The sequence below is a fragment of the Falco cherrug genome, chromosome 5 (assembly GCF_023634085.1).
Source record: "Falco cherrug isolate bFalChe1 chromosome 5, bFalChe1.pri, whole genome shotgun sequence".
NCBI classification, from domain to species: domain Eukaryota; kingdom Metazoa; phylum Chordata; class Aves; order Falconiformes; family Falconidae; genus Falco; species Falco cherrug.
The window spans coordinates 69,783,754-69,805,143 of record NC_073701.1 but is presented as its reverse complement, the minus strand read 5'-3'; the positions used below and the strand labels follow the sequence as shown (position 1 = coordinate 69,805,143).

Here is a 21,390-nt window from a genome sequence, read left to right as displayed (position 1 = left end):
TACACTCAACCTCCCCAACATCAGTGCATCAGCATATGCGCACAGCACCAGACATGTCGGAGCCACGGTCTGAACGCATGTGAGAGCGCAGGATAAGGGACACAGGCACTTCAAATGGCCACTCAAACTGGGCAGTGGCACTGGGTACAATCTGGTGCTGAGATTCCTTGATTGTCTGTGACTTCAGGTGGAAATGCAATCAGCAAGATAAATGTATCTAAAGAACACAGCCATGCAGGACTGGACTGATGTTACTGATGTTATTTGTAAAGTGATGAGTTTGAAAACTACTACCTGAGGCCCAGATATGCTTAAACATCAGAGGCCTCTCTCTGGTCCTTCTGATGTAAATGCAGACATTTCTTGAGATGTTGAAGGAGACAGAGAAGTGCCTCTGGAGATTCCTGGAGGATGGTCTTGTCTGCCTAAGTTAGACTTTGTCTCTTCTTGAGTGTGAGGCATCCATAGGAAATGTTATAAGGACATGGTAAGAGGCACCTGGCCATCAGCTCAGAACAGGTCCCTAATGGACTGTTTTCTTATTAAAAGGGGAGAACGTGACAGGAGCACCAGTGCTCACTTCTTTTTGCATGAGAGCTTCTGGCACAGTCCCTTCCCTGGGAGCTGGCAGGCCTCTGTCCAGGCTCCTCCTCAGCATGGGACATGGGTCCATGGGTATGTTCTCCTCAGTGATGAAACCATCTAAAGAGGTTTCTAAGGTACTCCCCCTGCAATCACTTCTGCTCACATGTCCTGCAGCCCTCTTCTGTGCTTTGTAATGGTTTTGTAACAGCTTTGCGGGTTTGTGCTGAAAACTGGGTCACTGAAAAGATCCAGGACAATGCAGAAAAACCACAAAAAATACCTATTTTGAACATTTTTCTTAACCCAAATAATTTCAGTCATACTGCATTCTGACAGGGATGGTGAAGGTGGGGGGATCTGCTCTCTCATTTCTTACACAGAGCCTGATGATGTGCCCAGGGTAGGAAGCCTGATGCTCATCTGGGCAGGACAAAACTGGAGTCTCACACCCACCTACTTGGAGAGTTTAAGACTTTTACATTACACCGTCACTGGAGAAATCTGAGGCTAGTAACAGAAATCCTTGTTTGGCTCCAAGTGTGCTAGTGGCCAGAATAGAGTCTTTCTTTATCTTGGTGCTTCCAGTCTTCAGCTTTATCATTTTCAGCTGCTCTCCAGGAATATGGTGCATGGCTCCAGTGATCTCCCAAGCAAAGCAAGGAGACATGTAAAGAGTTTAAGCATCTCTTGGACAGCGGTTCTAGAAAGCAAATGAGGTCTATCACTGATTTTTCAGCCACTTTTTAGACCTTTAAATTTAGAGATTAAATAGGCTGATCCCACCCTCCACTACTTCCTCCAAATATTCTGTTTTTTCAAAAAAAAAAGGGTTTGTATTGGGGTTTGGTTGGGTTGTTGGTTTTCTTTGCTGTTGTTGTTTGTTTCCCAGAAATAAACCACTGAGAGAAACCTTTAATCACAGTGCACATTGCAAGAAAAACAATCAGCAATGGGCCACAGTATCAAGCAAGTGAGATAAAAAGAAACATGAAAATCTGGGGCAGAAGTGACCCTCAGAGGTTGTTTAAGTTGTGTCTCTGGTGTATCTACTGACAGAAACTCCAGACTGCTATGAAAGGCAGGCTGCAAGACCAGTACGGGCCCAAAAGACAGGTTTCATAAACATAAGAAAATCCTGCACTGAGGGGAATAATTCCATGAATGACTTTTTTTCCAATGGAAAAATTTAGGTTTGGAGTTGAATTCTGCCTGCCAGCTCTGCGCTAATCCAGAGACAAAAATAAAACTGGCTGACTTGCTTAGGTAGTCGAAGTTGGAAGCAGAACAACAAAGAGGAGAAGAATTTAATGTCATAGTAAAACAAATTTAGGAACAAACCAGAATGCAAATACAAAGTAGATGCTGCTTGCTCACATCCCCTCTGGGTTGAAGCAGCTGGTTCCCAGCTCCTGGATATATCGCAGCACCATCTGCCAGCAGAGAGTAGAATTACATGATACACGGTACATTTTGTCTGACGAAAACACTTTGTCCCCCTCAAACGCACGGGAGCTTTGTCACTGCTTTCATGGTAACCAGCATTTGGCAAATACTGCCAAAACCTGAACCTAGGTGAAAGCTAAATCAGCCTGCAGCTTCAAAACAGCACGTGTTTTCCAGTGTGGAATTCCTCCCACAGCACCTTGTTCAAGACTGACCGTACAGCTCCAGTTACTGGAATTTCATGGGTGACATAGGCCATGGAACCAGCTCTCGTCCCTTGTGTTATCCCTCCCTCCACTACACAGCTGCTGCTCCCCTGCCCACCCATAGTCCCTGCACACAGCCTGTGTACAATGGCATGCAGAAAGCACTCTCCATTTTTGTCTGTCCCTCCTACAGCAAGAACTAAATTTTGCCACCCTTCCCTCATGCCTCCCCCTGCCAGCAGTGCCTTTGATTTCGGTGGCACCACGGTAAGTCACTTCCCAGCTGGGATCCATCTGCTCCTCCCATCTGCTCTGTTCTTTTCTATCCCTTCTCTTCCGCCAGTGATTCTGTGAAGCCTTGTTCCTTCTCCTCTTCTACTGTCCATACATCCATCTCACAGAAACCGGTTCCTCCTTCCCATTCTCCTGGATATCCTCTCTATCCACCAAATCCTTTATGGATACTGTGAACTGCACAGCTCCTTCCCTCTGTACTCAATAGGAGGAAAAATGTATCATCCCGACACCACTGGCAGCTCAGACCCATGTAGGCCTTGACGGCAGCTTGCCCTCTTCTCACATTCTTCTCACATCTTCTGGGGCTGTTCCTTTTTCTTCTTCATATTTGTGATATCAACACAAACATTGCTAGTGTTGGGTTAGATGCAGTGGGATCGCTACTGCTATGGCCCCAGTCTGTGTGAGAGCTGGGCACCTCTGGATGGCAACCCAGGTGGTAAGTGTGCTTGCCCGTGCAGCCTAAACTGACTGCAACTGTAATTTAGGTGTCTCAGTAGAGGTGTCAGGAAAAAAGGAAAGGAAAACGCCCTCCTTCCCAGCTCCACAGACCGTGTATCGAGGCTTTTGAATACATTGACATTCTTAATATTTTCCAGGACTCTGGCAGAGGGTAAGTGACACGGCAGGCATTCAGAACGTATCACCAGAGGCTTTCAAGGTGGGTCAGTTCATTACAGACTCACTCAGGTACAAGTGAGGAAATATATGAGATTGTCACCAAAGACAAGGGCTCAAAATAAGTGACTGCTCTCTATAGGATTCTTCCTAGGCCAGGTAATAATTTTTCTTACAGGAGATTCACTCTGCAGTGGAGAAGCCACACAAGCTCACACCATGCTCTGTTACTTTTTCTCTGGCATCTCTCCATTTCATGGCAGCTCTTCAGAGCCTGAGCAGTCCTCCATAGCCAGCACCTACCAAACTGTGAGCATATAAATGAACAAGTGTTTTATAAATACTAGATTGTTTATATACAAAAATATATTTTTCCTATAAATAAGTAATGAATATATTTGCCATACCCATACGTAATTAGATACATATCTATACAGATAGAAATAAATGTAAATATGCATAACCTCATAAAAAAACAGAAATCAGACTGTTTGTGGGATAGTGCAGTGAGGAGAGGTATCTTTCTCTCTGGGTTTGTTCCCTTCAGCTTGCGCCAACTACTACCTCCACTCAGAAGTTCTCTGCCCGAGAGAGTAATATCTCCATTTCTGCAACAACAAGGTACAGTTCCTCGAGAAAGGATGGAAAAACCCATGGACAAAGGTTTAGCCAGGGGATAATCTGCAAGAGACAGTCCAGCTCTTCTCTGTGGACTTGCCTTTTGCTTGGACCAAAATTTTTATGACTGACAAGAAGATGCATTTTTGGAATGTGAATCCTGAACTGCTGCTCAGCACCCCAACACCTGTCAGTGCAACTGGGAATGGATGGAGTTACAGCAGCGGATATTTGGTGGGTCAAATCAGTGGTTCAGCTCTATCTGCCCAAAGCGACAGAGGGAGTGTCACACTAAGCAGGCACAACAGATAAATACATCCAGCCAAATGAGAAAAACCTTTGGAGCTGTGGATTGCAACAAGCTGGGGAAAAAGGCATGATCTGTGACAGCATTTTTCCATGAAACTGCAGACAAGAACAGTAAACCAGACCAGAGAGTGAACTGGGACCAGTGCACAAGGCTGCATTAAGCAAGGCACATCTTACATACCAAGGCAGAGCAGAAGGACCATTCCCCTGTGAGCACCAAAGCTCCTTCTGGTGTCAGTGCAGAGACATACAACCAAAGACCTCCCTGGTGAGATCCATGTAGCTCCTTTTGCATTTAATCATTTCAACTCACAGAAGTCAAGATTCTTGAGATGCCTAACCTTTCTGCAGCACAGGGAGTGGAAAGCCATCTTGACTCAGAAGCAGCAGGCACAGTGGGGCAGGGTTTGAGCAGCTGGAGTGTGCAGGTGCCCTGCATGGGAGGATGTTATGGCTGGCACTGGGCCACCTACAACTGCTCCAGCCAGCTCTGAAACCACTGTGAATGAGCCATTGCATGCCAAAACACCAGAAGGTCAGGGTAGCGTGTGGAGCCCCTGCTCAGACAGATTTAGGAAAGCGAGGTGGCTGCAAAAGTAGGAGATACAGAATAAATACAGGCAAAGGAAGACAACTGAGGAGACGTGTGGCTGGAGATGTGTTCTTGGAAGGAGATGCTCCATGCCAAAGAGGCACACTCCTGACACCAGGTTATCATGCGGAGTTGAGGAGATCCCTGTGTCAGTTCATACATGCTACCCACCCGTCCCTGCAACTTCTCCACCAGCCCTTCCCACCCTCTGGCCCTTAGCTGCACATCACCTGGGGTGCCAGTCTCCCTAACTTGAGAGACAGAAGTCAGTAAGCGATGTGTTCATATCCCAGCCCATGGATTTGATAATACATAATCAAGATTTACCATTTTGTCTTCCAGCTACGTCAGTATCTGTTGCAGGGTGTCCCATATTGAGTACTACTCCTCTCTGACACCTATTTCATATTTACAACATACACACTCTTACGAGTCAGTTCAGAAGCAAGCTGCTAAGGCCAGCCACACTCCTTGTTAGTACATCACCTACCCTGCCCACCTCCCACTATTTAATAGATACAATTCAAGGCCTTCTCTAACTTCTGTATTTTGCATTTCTTCTCTTGAATACTGCAGAGTAAAACTTTTTTTCTTCTATTAAGGAAAAGGATCTACATCAAGCTTACAGTCGTCTATACTTTCTGTCACCACCCATGTGATCAGATTTAGGATTATTAAATTCATGCTTTGCCTTCAGGATTTACAGTGAGTCATCAGCATGCTGATGATCCTCCATCTCACATCTTCTTCTTATCAAGCAGTGCCACTGTCTCACTTTTCCCCTAATGCCTGATGAGGAACGAGCATACTGTACCTACACAGCAATGCTAATTTAGCTTTAACTTCACTGCAGCAAAGGCAGAAAAGTGCCAGCTCTGGGAGGCAACCAGTGGGTCTAGAGCACATTACAGCAGAGACACCTGGTGGCTACCAGAACATAGATTGTCTGGAAGAAAACTGTGGATGGGTAAAAAAATAACTGCTACTTTAAAAAAGGGATTGTTAAGTCTATAGCAAACTCTGTGTTTGATTCTTTCATCAACTGAAGTAGGTATATATGCATGTAATCATTCCCTCAACATGAAGTAACTCAGGATGCATGAATCCATTTGCTCCACAGAACAAGAGTCCATTACAGAGTAAGATTTCATCCTGTTCACGAAACGCCAGAGAACTCTAGTCATCACTTATTCTACATACACCTTGAACTTGATTTAAAGCAAATGTTCCTGAGTGTGGTTGTATCCTGTATCTGTGAGGAAAGTGATACTATTTCCACTGCACAAACAGGGAATGGGGCACAAACAGAGGTCATAGTCTCAAAACTGTGCAAAAAGTCTTGCAGATCTGTGACTGAAACCGGACTGGCACACAATTCCCGGTGCCCCAGTCCACAAAGTGTTGCCATGTGATCTTGCAGCAGCAGCTTATCATCTTCATATCTCACAGAATCACAGAATCATTTAGGTTGGAAAAGACCCCTAAGATCATCGAGTCCAGCAGTTAACTCAGCACTCCCCAAACCATATTGTCCCTAAGTGCCACAACTACACACCTTTTCGATACCTCCAGGGATGGTGACTTAACCCCTTCCCTGGGCAGCCTGTTCCAGCACTTGACGACCCTTTTGGTGAAGAAATGTTTCCTAATATCCAATCTAAACCTCCCCTGGCGCAACTTGTCATATTGCTTGCTGCTTGGAAGAACAGACCTCACTATGGCACACCCCAGAACAAGACCACTATGTAAAAGGAGGTACAGATTTTGCAGTTAAAATATCGTTTTCTACAAGGCACATTAAGACAGATAAGATAAAAAGAGCCTAAGGAGAAAGACTTTATACCCAGCATGAAAAATGCTCATAACTGAGGGGATAACATATGGGGGAAAAAGCATGGTATGGAAGGAGTCATCTTTGTGTTTGCTGTTTGCTGCTTGCTGCACGAGGTCCTTCTAGAAATTTTTGTGTGTTGAAGATTTATATGAAATGTCAAAACTACTGCTTCTTGCACAGTCTGAACTCAAGCCTCCTGATGATGCATTTTGGTACAGCTCAACTTGATATCCTGTTATTTTTAAAGCAAGCCCATAGCTGCCTTGAAAACAACACAAAGCAAAGCAAAACAAACAAACAAAAGCCCCAACACAGAGATATACTTCAGAGAAGGCAAACGTAGGGTTCATGCTTCATTTGCTGCAAAAAATGGAGAAAAAACCATCAGGGAGCTGCTAGAGATCATGGGCTGGTGAGTCCAACAGCTGTTATGCAACCCCAGAAAAGCAAATTGTACTTCTGCTTTGGCCGAGGAGTACCTAAGGGCACTGAGCACTTAAACTTTTCTCTGAAATTCAACTATTGGACATAGAACTATTGATCTCTGAGCTTTGATGCCCAGAAAGACCAAGTCCACAGCCACCAGAGTTAATTTAAGTCTGTTTCAAACAAAATGGATGCTATAAATCCTGTTTTCAGCTACTTATCCCAGTTCCCTTCTTGTCCCAGACGTGTTTCATCTCCATGCTTTCAACCACCATAATTTTACACACAGTGCCTCTTCCCTTGCTCTGTTCTCCCCATTACAATTCTGAGTCTTAGCCCCTCTGTTACCATGTCCCAGCTACAAGCCTTTGTTTTATAGATGCAAATCCCCACCTTTTCTTCCCGACTATGTTTTAGTCTAGAGTAAGAGCAGAACTGCGCTTTGCTGCAGCCCCTTCCACAGAAATTCCCTGACAAGAGCCATGCAGGGAGGCCCCTGTTCACCCCAGTATCTCAAAGCTGTAGCATTCTCTGGGCAAACTGAGCAACCCAAACCCTTATGTGCAAGATGCAGTTACCTAACCATAGTCATCCAGCCCCATCTGAGATATGCCAGACCAGGCAGGGCATCTGTCCTGCCTTGCCTCCCTCCAGTCACTGCTTCAGAAGCAAAGGGAGCTCCACTGGCCACATTGACCAGTCCCCTGCGGGCATCTTTTTATGCTTTTTTTTTTTTGGGGGGTGGGGGGGGTGTTAAGGTATTAAAGGGCACCAGATGTTTAGGACAACTGCATGCTGCCTGATGAACAGATTCCACAAACCTCTCCCGAGGCTTTGGGATCCCTGCAGCCTGTGAGCGTGGTTTGCAGGAAAGCTCTTCACAAGGGACAAGGCACATCTTAAAGCTCCCAAGGTTTGGGGGCAGGCACAGCTAGAGGTCCAGCACATAAGGGAAGCAGCCAAAAACCGGCTTTGTGGTAGAAGCCTAAGGAGGTTTTCACACATAAAATCGCAGGCAGGGGATGCCACTCGCCCCCTCCCTCTTTATCTACCCGGTTTGTCAGTGAAGAGGCTCAGCCGGTGGCTTTTTATTGTCAAGGCGCTTTCGAGCACCTAGCCCGTGAGGCAGCATGCACCACAATGCTCAGCCCGCTAGGCGCTTGTTTACTCTCGGTTTGTAAGGCTCGCTTTTTATAATACACCGTATTATTTTTTTTTTTCAGGTCGTCAGGCAGCAGAGAAACGAAGATCAAGCCATGAAGGAAGCACGGACGGAGAAAAGGGTTTCTCCTCAGGGCCGGCCGCAGGGGGCCTTTCCCGCCTCCCCAGCACGGAGCAAAGGAATGCGCCGTGCGCCTTGTGGCGCCGCTGCCTCTGCGGCCCCCGCACCGTGCGCTTTGTGGCGCCGCGTCCGGGCGGAAGCGACGGGGGGGACGGGCGGCGGGCCCTTCCGGCGGGCTCGCGGGCTGGCTGCGCCTTGCCCCGCCGCCGCCTCCGCCTCCCCCACTCGCCGCTCGCTGCCGCTCGGCGCCTCCATCCTGGTACTTGGGAGTCTCCATCCTGGTTTCTCAAGTGCCCGGACCCAAAACAGGAAGTAAGTGCGCGGGGGCCTGCGGGCGGACAGGGCCGGGAGCGGCCCGGCAGGGGCGGTGGCGGCGGAGCGCGGCGGGCTGAGGGGATGGGGAGGGGGAGGCGGAGGCGGCCATGTCCGGCCCCACGCCTCAGTCGCGGCCGGACTGGGCCGGGCCGGGTTGGGCCGGCGGCGAAGCTGGCAGCGCTCTCGGCCAGCACCGTCGCCCGCTGAGAGGACGGGAAAATGGCGGCGGCGGCGGCCCGGGGACCAAATGGCGGCGCTGGCGGCCGGGGGGCAGTGAGGGGCTGAGGCGGGCCCTGAGGCGCGGAGCCGCCGCCTGCGGGGCGCTGCCCCCGCCCTGGGGGCAGTGCTGGGGGCCGGGGCAGGGCGGGCAGGGCCGCTGCCTCCCGCCGCCTCTCCCCTGGGCCGCGGGCCTGGCCAGCGTGCTGCGTGCTGTCGGGAGCGGTGCGCAGGAAGAAATGTGGACGGGGGCTGGCGGGCGACAAAAGCGAGGAAGGCTGGAAATTACCAAACCTTGGGTGCCTGGGGCGGGCGGCGTGCGGGATTTTTGGTGGGGTTTTTGTTTTTTTGGTCTTTCTTGATATTTGTGTTTTAAACTCCCTTCTCTGTAATAAAGGGCCATTTGCACTAACGATTTTAGATTCCCGATTTCCCCTTGCAAGGTCTGCGGTTGGGGTATCCTAAGCTTGTGGCTTTTATCTGTTTTGTTTCATAATCTTTTTTTTTTTTTTTTCTTTTTCCAGCGAGAGTTGTGATTTGAGGTTGCTTGGGGCTCTGTTTTTAAGTGGAGTTTGCCAAGATCAGGGGTTTCATCTAAAAGCAGCAGCAGGCTTTTCTGCTCTAGAGTTATGCTGTCTGTTTTGCCAAAATAAAAGATACCGGTCGGACAAGCCCCTTTTCCCATCCTTTTGGAGTTTTTTCCTTCTATTTGAGGGGTCTTTTTTTCTTAGGTCAGCACTTGGGAACCCTGAAGTGTATTACGCTTATGCTAGCTATCTCTTCAGCTGACAGATAGTATTTGTATGTATTTATTCACAGAGAGTTACCATTGTTTGGCTCCATCTGGCCATTGTAAGTTATGAGTTGAAGTAATCTAGAAAATGCCTTTTGTTTGCCAGTGCTGCTCTGGCCATAGACTTAAGTTGGCTTCTTGACAGCATAGTTAAAATCCCTCTGCAAAACCAGGAGATGTAGACTTTGCAATGAGATGGACACATGTCATTTAGATTCTCATTTTCATCAGTCCACATTAATATAATAATGTCAACAGCTTCATGCTTGTTTTCCGGACGCTTACTGAAACTTTCTGGATGATGTTTTATGACTTTACTAAAAGATTAAACATCAATTAAAACTGTTTAAATAGAATGCCTAAAAATGCTGATTTTTGGCTTAACCACTCAAAATTATAAAGTGTATACCCGCATACAAGAGACAAAGACCTCCATGTGTCCATACTGTATTTTATATACTGAAATAGTCTCTTATTTGTAAGTGTAATTGTCTGGCCATCAGGAGGTTACAGAGCTGTGGCTTTGCTTATCAGTCTTACACCTTGTGCAGTTAGGATAACAAATCAGCTTTTCGTATTTTATTGCATGCTAAATTTCTGTCTGTTGTATATAAAGGTGAAGAAGTTAACTGTGTGCTTAGGATAAAACTGCATTTACATGAAGGAGAAAGAGTATTTATTTTAGTACATATCATACTTCCCAAGATTTTTATCCATAGCCATAGAGTTGTGCCTGAGAGCCATTTTCTGTTATTGAAAATGTGCAACTTCCTGTATTTTTTCTTCTGAAAAAGCTAAGAATTAGCTTGTTTGTTTGTTTGTTTGTTTTCCCCTGTGTAACATTTAAAGCATGCTCAGTGCCTTTTATTAAAATATCGATGGATAGGCTGGAGCTCATGGAGTTCTGCCAGTTTTGGATCAATGCAAATAACAGTTTGTCCCATTGTGTCACCCATACATTCAGTTTCTGTGATGGCCCACTTCTCAAAATACCACTGACGAATAGAATGTAACTGTTCCTAAAGGACTGTAATCTAATGCTGGTACAGTTTAATAAATCTTTCTATGCCTTGAACTCAGGGTCCTTCTGTTTGATATCTGTTTGGTTTGGTCCCCTCTTAGGTTCTCTGTTGCAGCTGTTAAAGACAGTTTTTGTGTGGTGGAATTTTACATTTCAGCAGAACCCATTTCTTAAATAATAGCATCAGAGAATTGGTACTAGCTGAATAGTAGAAACTCCTGATTATATATTGGAAGTATGACTTGACCGGATTATACTAAACATTCAGGCTTCCTTAAGTATGAGGTGTATGAGGTCCTGTAATGACTTTGTTTCCTTTGTGTAATTACTCTTAAATGCCTTGACATCCCAGTGCCTTCCATGTGATTGTTCCAGTTAAATGCATCAGTAGCCTCCCTTAATAAACTTTGATGTTGCTTCTTTACAGCATTTAGTGAAATATACTTTTTAATTTTTGCCCAGTGCAGAGAAAACAGCTTTTAATACAATTCCATGCAGAAATTCAAAAAGTTACAACAGTCCACAGACGACTAGATGTAACATTCAGTTAATAACTAGGCATAATGACAAAATTCTGTCTGCAAGGGTAAAAATACTGGTTCTTAGAAGTGCTTAAGTTTTACAGCCCACAGAATAATTGAGCCCATCTGCCTGATGAAGATGATTAGAATTACAGGAATTTTGTATAAAAAATGTTCATGTTTTTTGTAACTTGGTATAAAATCAGCTTTGTGGGGTTTTTTTTCCTGCCTAAATCTGCTGCATGTTTCCCAGAAAAATAAGAACGGCTGTAGTATGTGGGTTTCATGGAAAATTTATATTGGAATTCTATATTAAATTACTCTTGTCGGGGAATTATTTTCCTCTGTCTGTTTGGTTGCATGTTGAAACCTATTTAGAATTGTAATGCAACTCTTAAAAATGTTGAGTTTGGTAAATAACTCTCAAAAGTCTTAACAGGGCAAAAAATGCTTATTAAATTTACACTGATTCTAAGGTGCTATCTTAGAAATTTAAGATTATTCTGTCTTCACTGCATTTCGTAATAAGCATCGACACTGTTAGTGTATGTGCTTCCAACAGTGTTCTCTTCCCCCACAAGCTAATGCCCTCCGTCAGAACATAAAATATTAGTGGTAGATTGGTATTTCTATGAAGAATGTGTTTGAATCAAGGATTAAAGAAAAGTCGTGGCTTATGCATTTAAAATTAATGCAAGCTTTTTGTTTTAAATAGAAATCAATGCATTTTGAAAAAGCATACTTGGTGAAGTTAGGAAAGGAAGGTGATATTTTGGAGGTGGCGAGACTACTCATGCTGTAGTTACCACTAATTAAGAAACCTTGGCTGTCATTAACTTTGTATTTAACTTTTTCAAGAGCAGATGTATAGTGGATGTGCAGGTATCTGTATGGAACAGAATTCACATGGCACATCCTGAAAGACCCCTGTGGTGGTACAGCATTGTTTAGCATGGCTTCAGCTGTCATGCCATGATAAATGAAGGACATCGGGTGAGTACAGTGTCCCTACAGCCAGTATCAAAGAAGCCTGCATCAGAGGGTGTTGTCTCCTGCAGCAGTTGTCTCCTGTGCTTACTCCACTGAGCTTGCTGAAAACTCCCAAGTGGTCCCATTAATGTCATATTTGATGTATCTTCAGCATACATGGTAGTTCTGTCATCATTTAAGTGTAAAGCAGTGTTTTTTATTATAAGGTCTGGAGATTGTTTCCTATTCACCCAGAAGAATCACTGCAGTTACTTAAGATTTTTTTCTCACCTTTCGGTCACTAATTCAAGTCTTCATGGGTTAGCATTCCTGTCCTGGTGTAAATGTGTCTTACAAAACCAAGTTTGTTTCCGTCAGTTTTCTTGTATGTGTACTGTAATGAATAAAAAATAATGTCCAAAATACGCATTTGACTTTGAGTTGGCTCCTTCTGTTTTTTTCAGTCAGTTTTGAGCTGAGGTCCAAGGCTATATCCATTACAGTTGATGGGATTTTTTCAAGTCAAATGAAGGATTTGGCTCTAAAGTTTTTATCAAGGCTTGACTATAATTATTACCTTCACTCAGAAAATTTGAGATAGCTAAATCTCAAGTATCTGACACAGAACATTACTGGTTTTTTTCTGGAGAGCCTGCAGTTACTGTTGGAATAAACCATTGTTGGGGGATAGGCAAACAGTTAGAAAACCTTGCACAGCCCAGGAATTACGTTGAAGAGTCCTTCTTAGGTGATCACAGTTCCTTGAACAACTTGCCGTGCACAGTTCTTGATGCTTTGTTAGGAGTACCTGGGAGCTCAAGCTGACAACTGTAGACGTCTAACTTGATCAGAAGAATCAGTGCTGCTTTTAGATGTGGTGCCTCAGCTATTGTCTGTTTAGTTCTGTTACAACTCTTGTTTGTATGGAAGCGTCAGGGCAGCGCCTATTGATGATGGTGTATCATCCTACCCACCTTTGAAAGAAGTGCCAGGTTTGGGTGTATGGACTCCTTTAATGCTGCATCCTTCTCTAACATGGCAAACCAGCAAGGGAGAGAATGCGAATGGGCAAACCTAATTAGTCGGTGGTTTTAATTTGGGAACCTAATCCTATAAACCTATTCTTTGATCCTCAGCAAATCCTGATGAAACAATGACCTAGCTTTGCTCTCTTTGTATTGAGTTTTCAGTGTTCTTTCAATAAAAAAGAAGAAATGGTCTTCTGTATCTTCTGCTGTGGATGGTGCTATAGTTTCTACTGCTTCTAGATCAGCTTTAGGTGAAGTATATGATAGACACGTTTTATAAAAATAAATTTTATGTCTTTCAAGCCTTTATAGTGGTGAGAAGAAAGATAGGTGCTTTCAGCTGATCCTAGAAAAATAAATGTCATCACTTTCTGTTCACGTAAAATTAAAGGGACAATCCTCCATGGCATTTCAGGTAACTTTGGGAATTTTTACTCCAGCATTCTTTGTAGTAAAAGTTACTCAGAAAGTACATACAAACATGAAAAAGAGAATCTGTCTGTTTCTTTTGGTCCTCCAGAATGATACAATTTGTTCACTCCCCCAAAAAGCTAAATGAATAGCTCAAAACTGGGTTGAAGAGGTCTGCTAATTTAGCTGTAACACTTTGGATTTCTTTCTTAATGTTTTAGAGTTAAGGGTGCATTTTTTGGTTCTTAAAAATCGGTTCTATAGCCATGCAGCAAACATCACTTCTAGTAAAGTATAGGGCAGAGGCTGTAGAACTCAGAAGCAGATGAATCCCAAGGAAGTTATTGCCTCCTATGCTTGTATGTGGCAAGGAGCTGCTGTTGATGCTAGATACGAAAGTAAATTTGAGAACCCTCTCATTTGAAATTTCAACAGTATCCGAAATTGACGTGTTCAGAAGGGTAATACCACTTCATTCTAGGAATCGGTCACTACCTGCGCTTAAAGATGGGCCAAATTTCATCAAGCCTGAGAAGTGAAAAGTAATTTTATTGGAAGACTGGCAGTAGTGTTATTCTTCCAAGGAAACGCTGTTCTTGGGAATCTTCAATACCAAAGAACATGTTTTCTGAATAAAAATTAAATAATTTCCTGCCAAAGCCATATTGTTAACATTAGACGGGGGATTTAAAATCCAGGTTGTAAATTCCACCTGCGTATGGATACATGGATATTCCTGCTTGGTACATGGAAGCTTTGTAGTGTAATTGTGATTGATTGGGGTTTTTTTAAGCTATGGTCTATGGTTGGGGTTTTTTTAGTAATGTAAGTTAACATTGTTGATAACAGTATTTTGGCTTCAAAATAAAAGTTGCGATTAACTTTTTTCCTGTTGTTGACATGTGAGAAAACACATAAGAAGAGCTCTTCACGGAGAAATTGAAGATATTTACTTTTTACAAATCTCTGCCAAAGATAGTCACCAAACCCCGGTGTTCAAAACTGATGAAGTGATTGCAAAGCTGGGTATTTTAGATGTGATTTCATGTAGATTCTGCAGCAGAAAAGGCTACGTTTCTTTCTACTTGGTGGATAACACCTTTTTTGTTTTATTTCAAAATTAGTAATAGCACGAGTTTACACTGACGTTCTTACAAGTTTTGGGTTTTTTCATAGTATTTTTATAGTGGAAATGAGATTATCAGAAGCACTTTGTATTGGCCTAGTTCACTGACTAGTGTATACAGCTTACCCTGGATAACTTATTTTCTGCATGGTTTTTTATACTGGTGATTGCTTGCACCCAGTTTTTCTGTTGCTCATGTAGTTTCAATGCTAAAGAAAAAATACAAGCTTCACAATTATTTATGTGCATGGAAGGAGAATAAAACTTTGCAACTTTATGTATAAATAGTGCAGCTATGAGTAGTACAAGATTACAGAAATATTTCTCCATCTTGACTAGCTTAGGTTATGTAATAGTAAAATTATTAAATGAGCAGTGGAACAAATATTAGTGAGAAAAAAAGTAATAGCCTAGGTTTGTATTTAAAAAAAACCAACAACAAACAACAAAAAAATCCCAAACCAAACAGTAGTAGATTACAAATGTCCTGAATAGGGAATTTGGGTACTATTTTAAACTGGAAAAGTAACTGAAGCTATCTGATGTTTCCCTGTGCAACATATAAGTCTACAGGAAAAATAAAGGCAGGTGAATGTCTGAAACTGGAGTTTTTCATGTAAAAGAACATACATACATCCGTCATTCTCTGGGGGAGTTTATGCTGGTTGGTTGAGATAAAGGAAGCAACATTACCATCACAGTGGCAGTCTGACTGCAGAAATGTAACCTGTGTATTGCTCTTTCAGGTTTGAGTATGAGCACAGTCAAAGAAGAGTCTGACACAGTGACAATAGAAACCGTGAACTCTGTGACTTTGACTCAGGACACTGAAGGGAACCTTATACTTCATTGCCCTCAAAATGGTATAGAATTGTACTGCATAGTATTTTTTTTCTTTTTTCACTGGTCCAACCATCATACTTCCCTGTCCCCAAATCCTGTGAGTTACTTGGACTCAACTTACTGTGCTGCAGTTTGTTCTGTTTCAGTTTAAAGAAGGATGAAGTGTCAAATTAGGTGTAAATCACAAAATTCTGTGTGTATGTGCCCAACAGGGATATAACTATCCTGATTTATTTTAGCGGAAGTCAGTTCTTGGAACCGAGCATGTACCCAGAGTTCTCTAGATGTAGGGGACTGGTTTGTGTGTGATGGACTGCATATGGAATGTACAAAGAAAATCTCACAGATAATGTGTGTTGAAGAAAGCATGTGAACTGTTGTTTCCCATAACTCAGACCAGCTTCCTGGTCAGTAGTAAAGCACCGAAGCAACCTATCACATTTGCTTCCGCCTTTTGTTTTGGGCTGCTTTGGTAGCAGAACTTTCTCCGAAACTGTTTTGTTAACAGAAAGTAACCTGTGTATGTTTCTGTTGTTAGAAGCTGATGAAGTAGACTCTGAAGACAGCACTGAACCTCCACACAAGAGGCTTTGCTTATCAGAGGATGATCAAAGCCTTGATGATTCCACTCCATGCATTTCTGTTGTTGCAGTTCCAAGTAAGTTCTTTTATGTACTCTTCTAACAAATGTTTCTGTTGGTAAAGGTTAAAAGTGGACTTTTTGGATCGCGTTACAATATTTTGCATGGTTTATCAATATACTTGGGTATCATCCTTACCTCATAGAGCCTTGAATAGTTTTGCAGCAATTGTTGTCTACACAGTACTGTTAAAGTAAACCTGCCTTACAGATAAAGGCCTGCAGACACAGGTATATTGGATAAGTTGAAGGATAAGCGAATGAACAACAAACTAGATGCTGTCCATCTGCAATTAGGGATTTTTAGTGATCAAACAGCAGCTTTTGCATGTTTTATAATATTGAGACATATGATGTTTTTAAGGCAGAGATTGTTGTACAAAAGATAGGCTGAGGACTGAATTAGTCTTAAGGAAGTTGACTGAATATTGAATAGTTCAATATAATCTCCCAAAGGGAGGCAAAACCAGATCCAGCAAGTTAAAATACCAGTTTACAATACCTAGAGCAGTTGTTTCATGGAACTTAGTAGAAACTCCTTAGAAATAAAGGCATTATCATGTTGAAGTTGAAGGGAAAAAGAATGCAGCCAAAGGATTTGAACATTGGCCTTTAGTAACTGGAAAATACTGAAGATAGGGCTGGAAAGGGAGCATTAGTACAGTTCCAATGTTTGCACCAAATCAAACACTTTGTATTTATACGTTTCACATTGTCTTAATTGTAGTCAAGTATAAAACTGAAGGTTTCAAAACCCATATCTAAATTTTATGAAGAGAAGGAGTTGATAATCATTTTGATGATTATACTGTGTCAACAAATAATTACCAAATAAGGCCTCTTCAAAATTTCCATTGCAAAGGTAGCACTATATAAAACCTGTAGCATGCATAAAAAAATACAGGAGTAAGGTAGGCAATTAACTTATCCATTCTGAAGTTTCAGAAAATGATCAGAGCTTTGAGGTGACCATGACTGCTACCACTGAGGTAGCTGAAGATGAGATTAACGAAGGAACTGTCACTCAGATTCAGGTACAGTAAAACTTCAAAATTGACCTTTTGGTGTACATTTTTATTTAAATGGAAATGAAAAGGGAAACAAATAGCGGAAAGGGGTTATTAAAGTAATAAGGTTATTTTTAGTGTGACATTAATGTATTTGAGCGTAGATCTCGTTTGTAAAATATTGGTCTAGAAAACTGCAATTGAATCGTTTTATATATGACAGAGGTTATTTGTAGCGTAACTTACTGCCCAAAGAGCAATACAGAAAACAGCAATAGATATAACCCTCCACTGATAATTACTTGCTCTGTGGTGGTCCACATATAAAACAATTTTATCTGGTATTTCTGTCATTCTTTGATTATAAATTAAGCTTTATAACAGGCCTAAATACACTTTGTTTTGTCACCAATCCTAACAGTTTCATACGGTTCTCATTGTGGGTGTACCATGTTTACAAGTTCTAGATCAGAGATGGTGGACACAGTGCTCTTTCTGCCAAAGCCAGTGAGACTGTTCCTATTCACTGTACATTAAACAGGATGAAGAATGATATCTAATAAATTCTCACAACATCTGTGTGTTAAGATGCTAAATCTCACTCAGGTGTTTAAGAAAGGTGAATGTACTTTCAATGCAGTATCTAAAAAGTGGCACTTTCTGAGCAGTCAGCAACGTGACTAGGTGTGCTGGTTTAATTGTCCTTCAAGTTATGCCTCCATGTTAAATGCGAGGTGGTAGAAAGCACTGAAGATCTTACAGGATGATATCATATTGGTCTTTTCAAGATTCTTCAGGATGAACAACTGGATGAAATCTCCCCAATGGGCAATGAAGAAGTGTCAGCTGTTAGTCAAGCCTGGTTCACTACTAAAGAGGATAAGGATTCTCTAACAAATAAAGGTAGGACATTTCAAATGCAGTTCTCCCAAGCTGTAAAATGGTAAGCTATTCCAAATGTCTCAGAACATTTTACAGGTTGCGTAAAGTAATCTCTGGTCTGGCTTTTTCAGTGAAGGTAGTTGAGAAGACTGAGTCTAAAAATGCTGCGAGATCCCATGCATTTTCTTCACCATCTCTCTTACATTTTGTATGCAAGAAGGAAGCTGGAATACCAGATACACTTGGAGAGGAAGAGGGACCACGCTTTCAGTGGTGACAGTGGTTCTAGTGGCCGTGGTAGAAAACTGCTGTAGGTAATGTGTCGGCACATGCAGGGCAGACAGTTGTGCATGCTCCGTTTGCACTTCTACTTGGTTAGGAGATGGGAAGCTGCAGTCAGAGAAGGATGGACCAGGAAAAAAAATCAACCTGCACTCAGGTTAATCCATCTTTCCCCAAGTAGGGCTTATTAGTCTGGCTACCATGTTGTGGTTCATATTAAAGTTTCTGGAAGTGAGTTGTTTCAGGGGTGGAGGGGTCATGCAGACCAGATTCTACTGAAATAATCACCACTACTCCACTACTTCTAAAAATGTGCCCCACTGGCATTACTCTCTTTCAAAATGTATCTGCGCAATCATGTAGTAGTTGTTGAACTTCGGAGCTCCCCACCCCACAGCAAATGTCTTTTTAAACCTAGACAAAAAATTTAGTGTCAAATTAAGCCATGTCTCTCCAGTTTCATCTCTCTACTATTTTTCTTACTCTGACTTTACCTCTTTCTAGGGATGAAAAAAAATCCAATCTTTTTCAGTCAGTCCAAAGTAACTCCCTTTTTTATTGGAAAACTTCAGGAAAAAAAGTAATGGTTTTCTCTCCCAGAAGCAAATGATCTCTTACTCAGTGAGCTCTACTCCAGAGACCTGCGTGTACTGCTGAGTCAGTGAGAAAATACGGGGAGGCCTGCAGAACCTGGATGTCGGATATGGAAAATTCAGAAGAGGGGAACTGAGCAACTCTGTCAGTGACCACTTACTGATCCCAAGTGTGCACTGACAGTTGCTTCTAACAGCCAATAAATAATTTCTCCCCATTTTCTTTGTCCTTCTTATTTATTAGATTTATAGGGCTTCAAAAGTCGATATTCAGTGTTCAGTCCAAGGACTGGGGAAGAGACAGGAAAGCAAAGAGGTTGCTCTGCATCACAGCACTGAGGCAGTTGGGTAGAAGTAGTGAGAAATCCTATTGCTACAGTTCCAGTGCTCTAGGGTGAGAAGCAGCACAGAGATCATGATCTTTACAGTAGTCAGTGGGAAAGGACCTTGGTTGGGAGCAGCTTATTTTCAGCTGTGACTGGAGGAGTATGTACTGGTGATTTGGCAAAGAAAGGAGTGACTGTTCTAATTTGACTTGGTGGCCTCATATTTGATGTGTGCCTTGTTAAATATATTAGAAACTTAATGCCTTCGTAGCTGTCTCACAGGCATATCAACTGACCATATATCACAGGTAGCATTTATAATTGGGAATGAATGAAGGCATTAAATTTGGTAATTCTAATGAAGAGATTAATAACTCGAAGACATTTCCAATAAAATATGCCAAGAAAAATATTTGAGAATCCATACTAGCAGAACTTTTCTTGGGGTTTCCATGTTTAGTGACAGAGATCAGCTGTGGAGGAAGCCCAGTGCATCTCCTTTTACATTAGCGAGGAGTTTGACATGTGTTGCCTGAGCTAATAATTTTATAGCACTCCACCTAGTAATGCTTTCTTTCAAGACCTGTAGGCAGGTTATAATAATCTTGGCATTGAATATGCAGACACATGAAGTGCAAAATATATGTCATTTTCCTAAAATAGTTAGGTATTAACGGTTAGTCCATGTGAAGAGTATCAGTGTCCCTTTAAGTCAGTTCAGATGCTTGGATAGAGATGTGAATCACAGCTACAGTGGTAGATTATTGTTTTGTCTCTGTAGGTTTGGAAGAAGAGATTGAAGCCATCAGGCACAAGGGAAGAGTTTTCTCGCATCAGTTCCAACAGTATTAGTAATAATGCTTGTACTTTTCATTATAATTGGATTTGAGTAAACAATCTCTTTGGTGCGTTCTGCCTCTCAGCTGTGGTAATTAGCAGGCTGAGAAGGAAGTACCCTGATTTTTCTGACCAGAGATGGGCAGGTAGCCAGCACACACCAGTATGTAAACTGGGTCACCAGTATAATCTTAATTATAAGTGATCATTAATATTAAGTATGGTATGAGCATGAATGGAGAAAAAGAGGAATCTGTATGTAGATTTAGGGTAGGAATGTTTTGATCTTTTATTGATAGACTTGAGGTTTGAAATTTTCTCTGAATAAAATTGATTGGTTTTGCTTTTGAAGCTTAGCTGGCATTGTAGTTACTAAGGGCATAGACAAAGACAAAACATGATGTTTGTTTCTATTGGTTTCCCACTTTTTAATTGGGGAAAAAAAACCACTTGCCTTGAGTCTTCATCTTGACTGTGACCACTGGGCATTATTCCTAATGCATAAAAAGAAGAGAGATATGGACCAGCGTGTCACAATGGACTAGGTAGAGCATTTATCTCTATGAAAAGCACTCACAGTAGGTAGCACCACTCACATGTTGGGAAATGATAAGGCGTATAAGAGAACTCGGTGTTGTTGCCAGGTCCTCAGGTAATACTAGGAGTCACATTTTAAGTCCCAGCTTCTGGAATCACCTGCTTGGAAATTTCAGCTGTCAGTTTAAAGACAGAAATTTTCTGGATGTGGCTGAAGGGAAAGCCTGAAAATGTGACTTGACAGCAAATAGAGGAATGCATGTTCTGTTTTTAAAAAGTGGATGTTTTAGAAGAGGGGTCTGACTGACTCACATTATGTAAACATAAGTTGACAGTTACTAGGGGTTGTTTATCAATTCTGAAAGAACATTGTTTAATTGTAGTTAAAGTAGCTAAAATTACTTTTTTCTTCATTAATTGTAGTGAGGGTCATGTTTTCTGATATTTCTGTTCTTGTTTTGCTGACTTTCACTTCAGTAATTAGTTGGTCATTTCTATTTTCAGGCCATAAGTGGAAGCAAGGGATGTGGTCAAAGGAAGAAATTGACATTTTGATGAGTAACATTGAGCGTTATTTAAAGGTATGTGTTAGCATATGTTATCTGCTAGTTGGTGTGGTGATGCAGCTCCTGTTAGAAACCAGCTTCCCTTAGTACTTCCCAGAATATGCAATAAGCGATTCTGATCAGTTCCCAGTAGAAATGGTCATTGCTCATTTGAAATACATAAGAAAATTGTATCCATATACAGGATTTAAGACTACTTACTGAATATAACATTTTATATTTTTTATATATATATAAAAACATTTTAAAATTTTATATCAGGATGTT

The 21,390-nt window shown here is 42.1% G+C and overlaps 1 protein-coding gene across 2 annotated transcripts in view; it reads left to right on the top strand.

Annotated features, from left to right (window-relative positions):
* The first annotated feature begins 8,348 nt into the window (after positions 1-8,348).
* The window catches only part of DMTF1 (cyclin D binding myb like transcription factor 1), a 30,648-nt gene continuing 17,606 nt past the window's right edge, over positions 8,349-21,390 (top strand). The window contains exons 1-6 of one of the 2 annotated variants that reach the window (XM_055711016.1): positions 8,349-8,522; positions 15,357-15,473; positions 15,992-16,111; positions 17,033-17,127; positions 17,889-18,003; positions 21,062-21,138. In XM_055711016.1, coding sequence (XP_055566991.1) covers positions 15,365-15,473; positions 15,992-16,111; positions 17,033-17,127; positions 17,889-18,003; positions 21,062-21,138 — 516 coding nt within the window. In that variant the 5' untranslated portion in view covers positions 8,349-8,522; positions 15,357-15,364. Of the gene's footprint in view, positions 8,523-15,356; positions 15,474-15,991; positions 16,112-17,032; positions 17,128-17,888; positions 18,004-18,164; positions 18,297-21,061; positions 21,139-21,390 lie in introns of those variants that run through there. The other variant, XM_014280031.3, reaches the window with a different exon arrangement.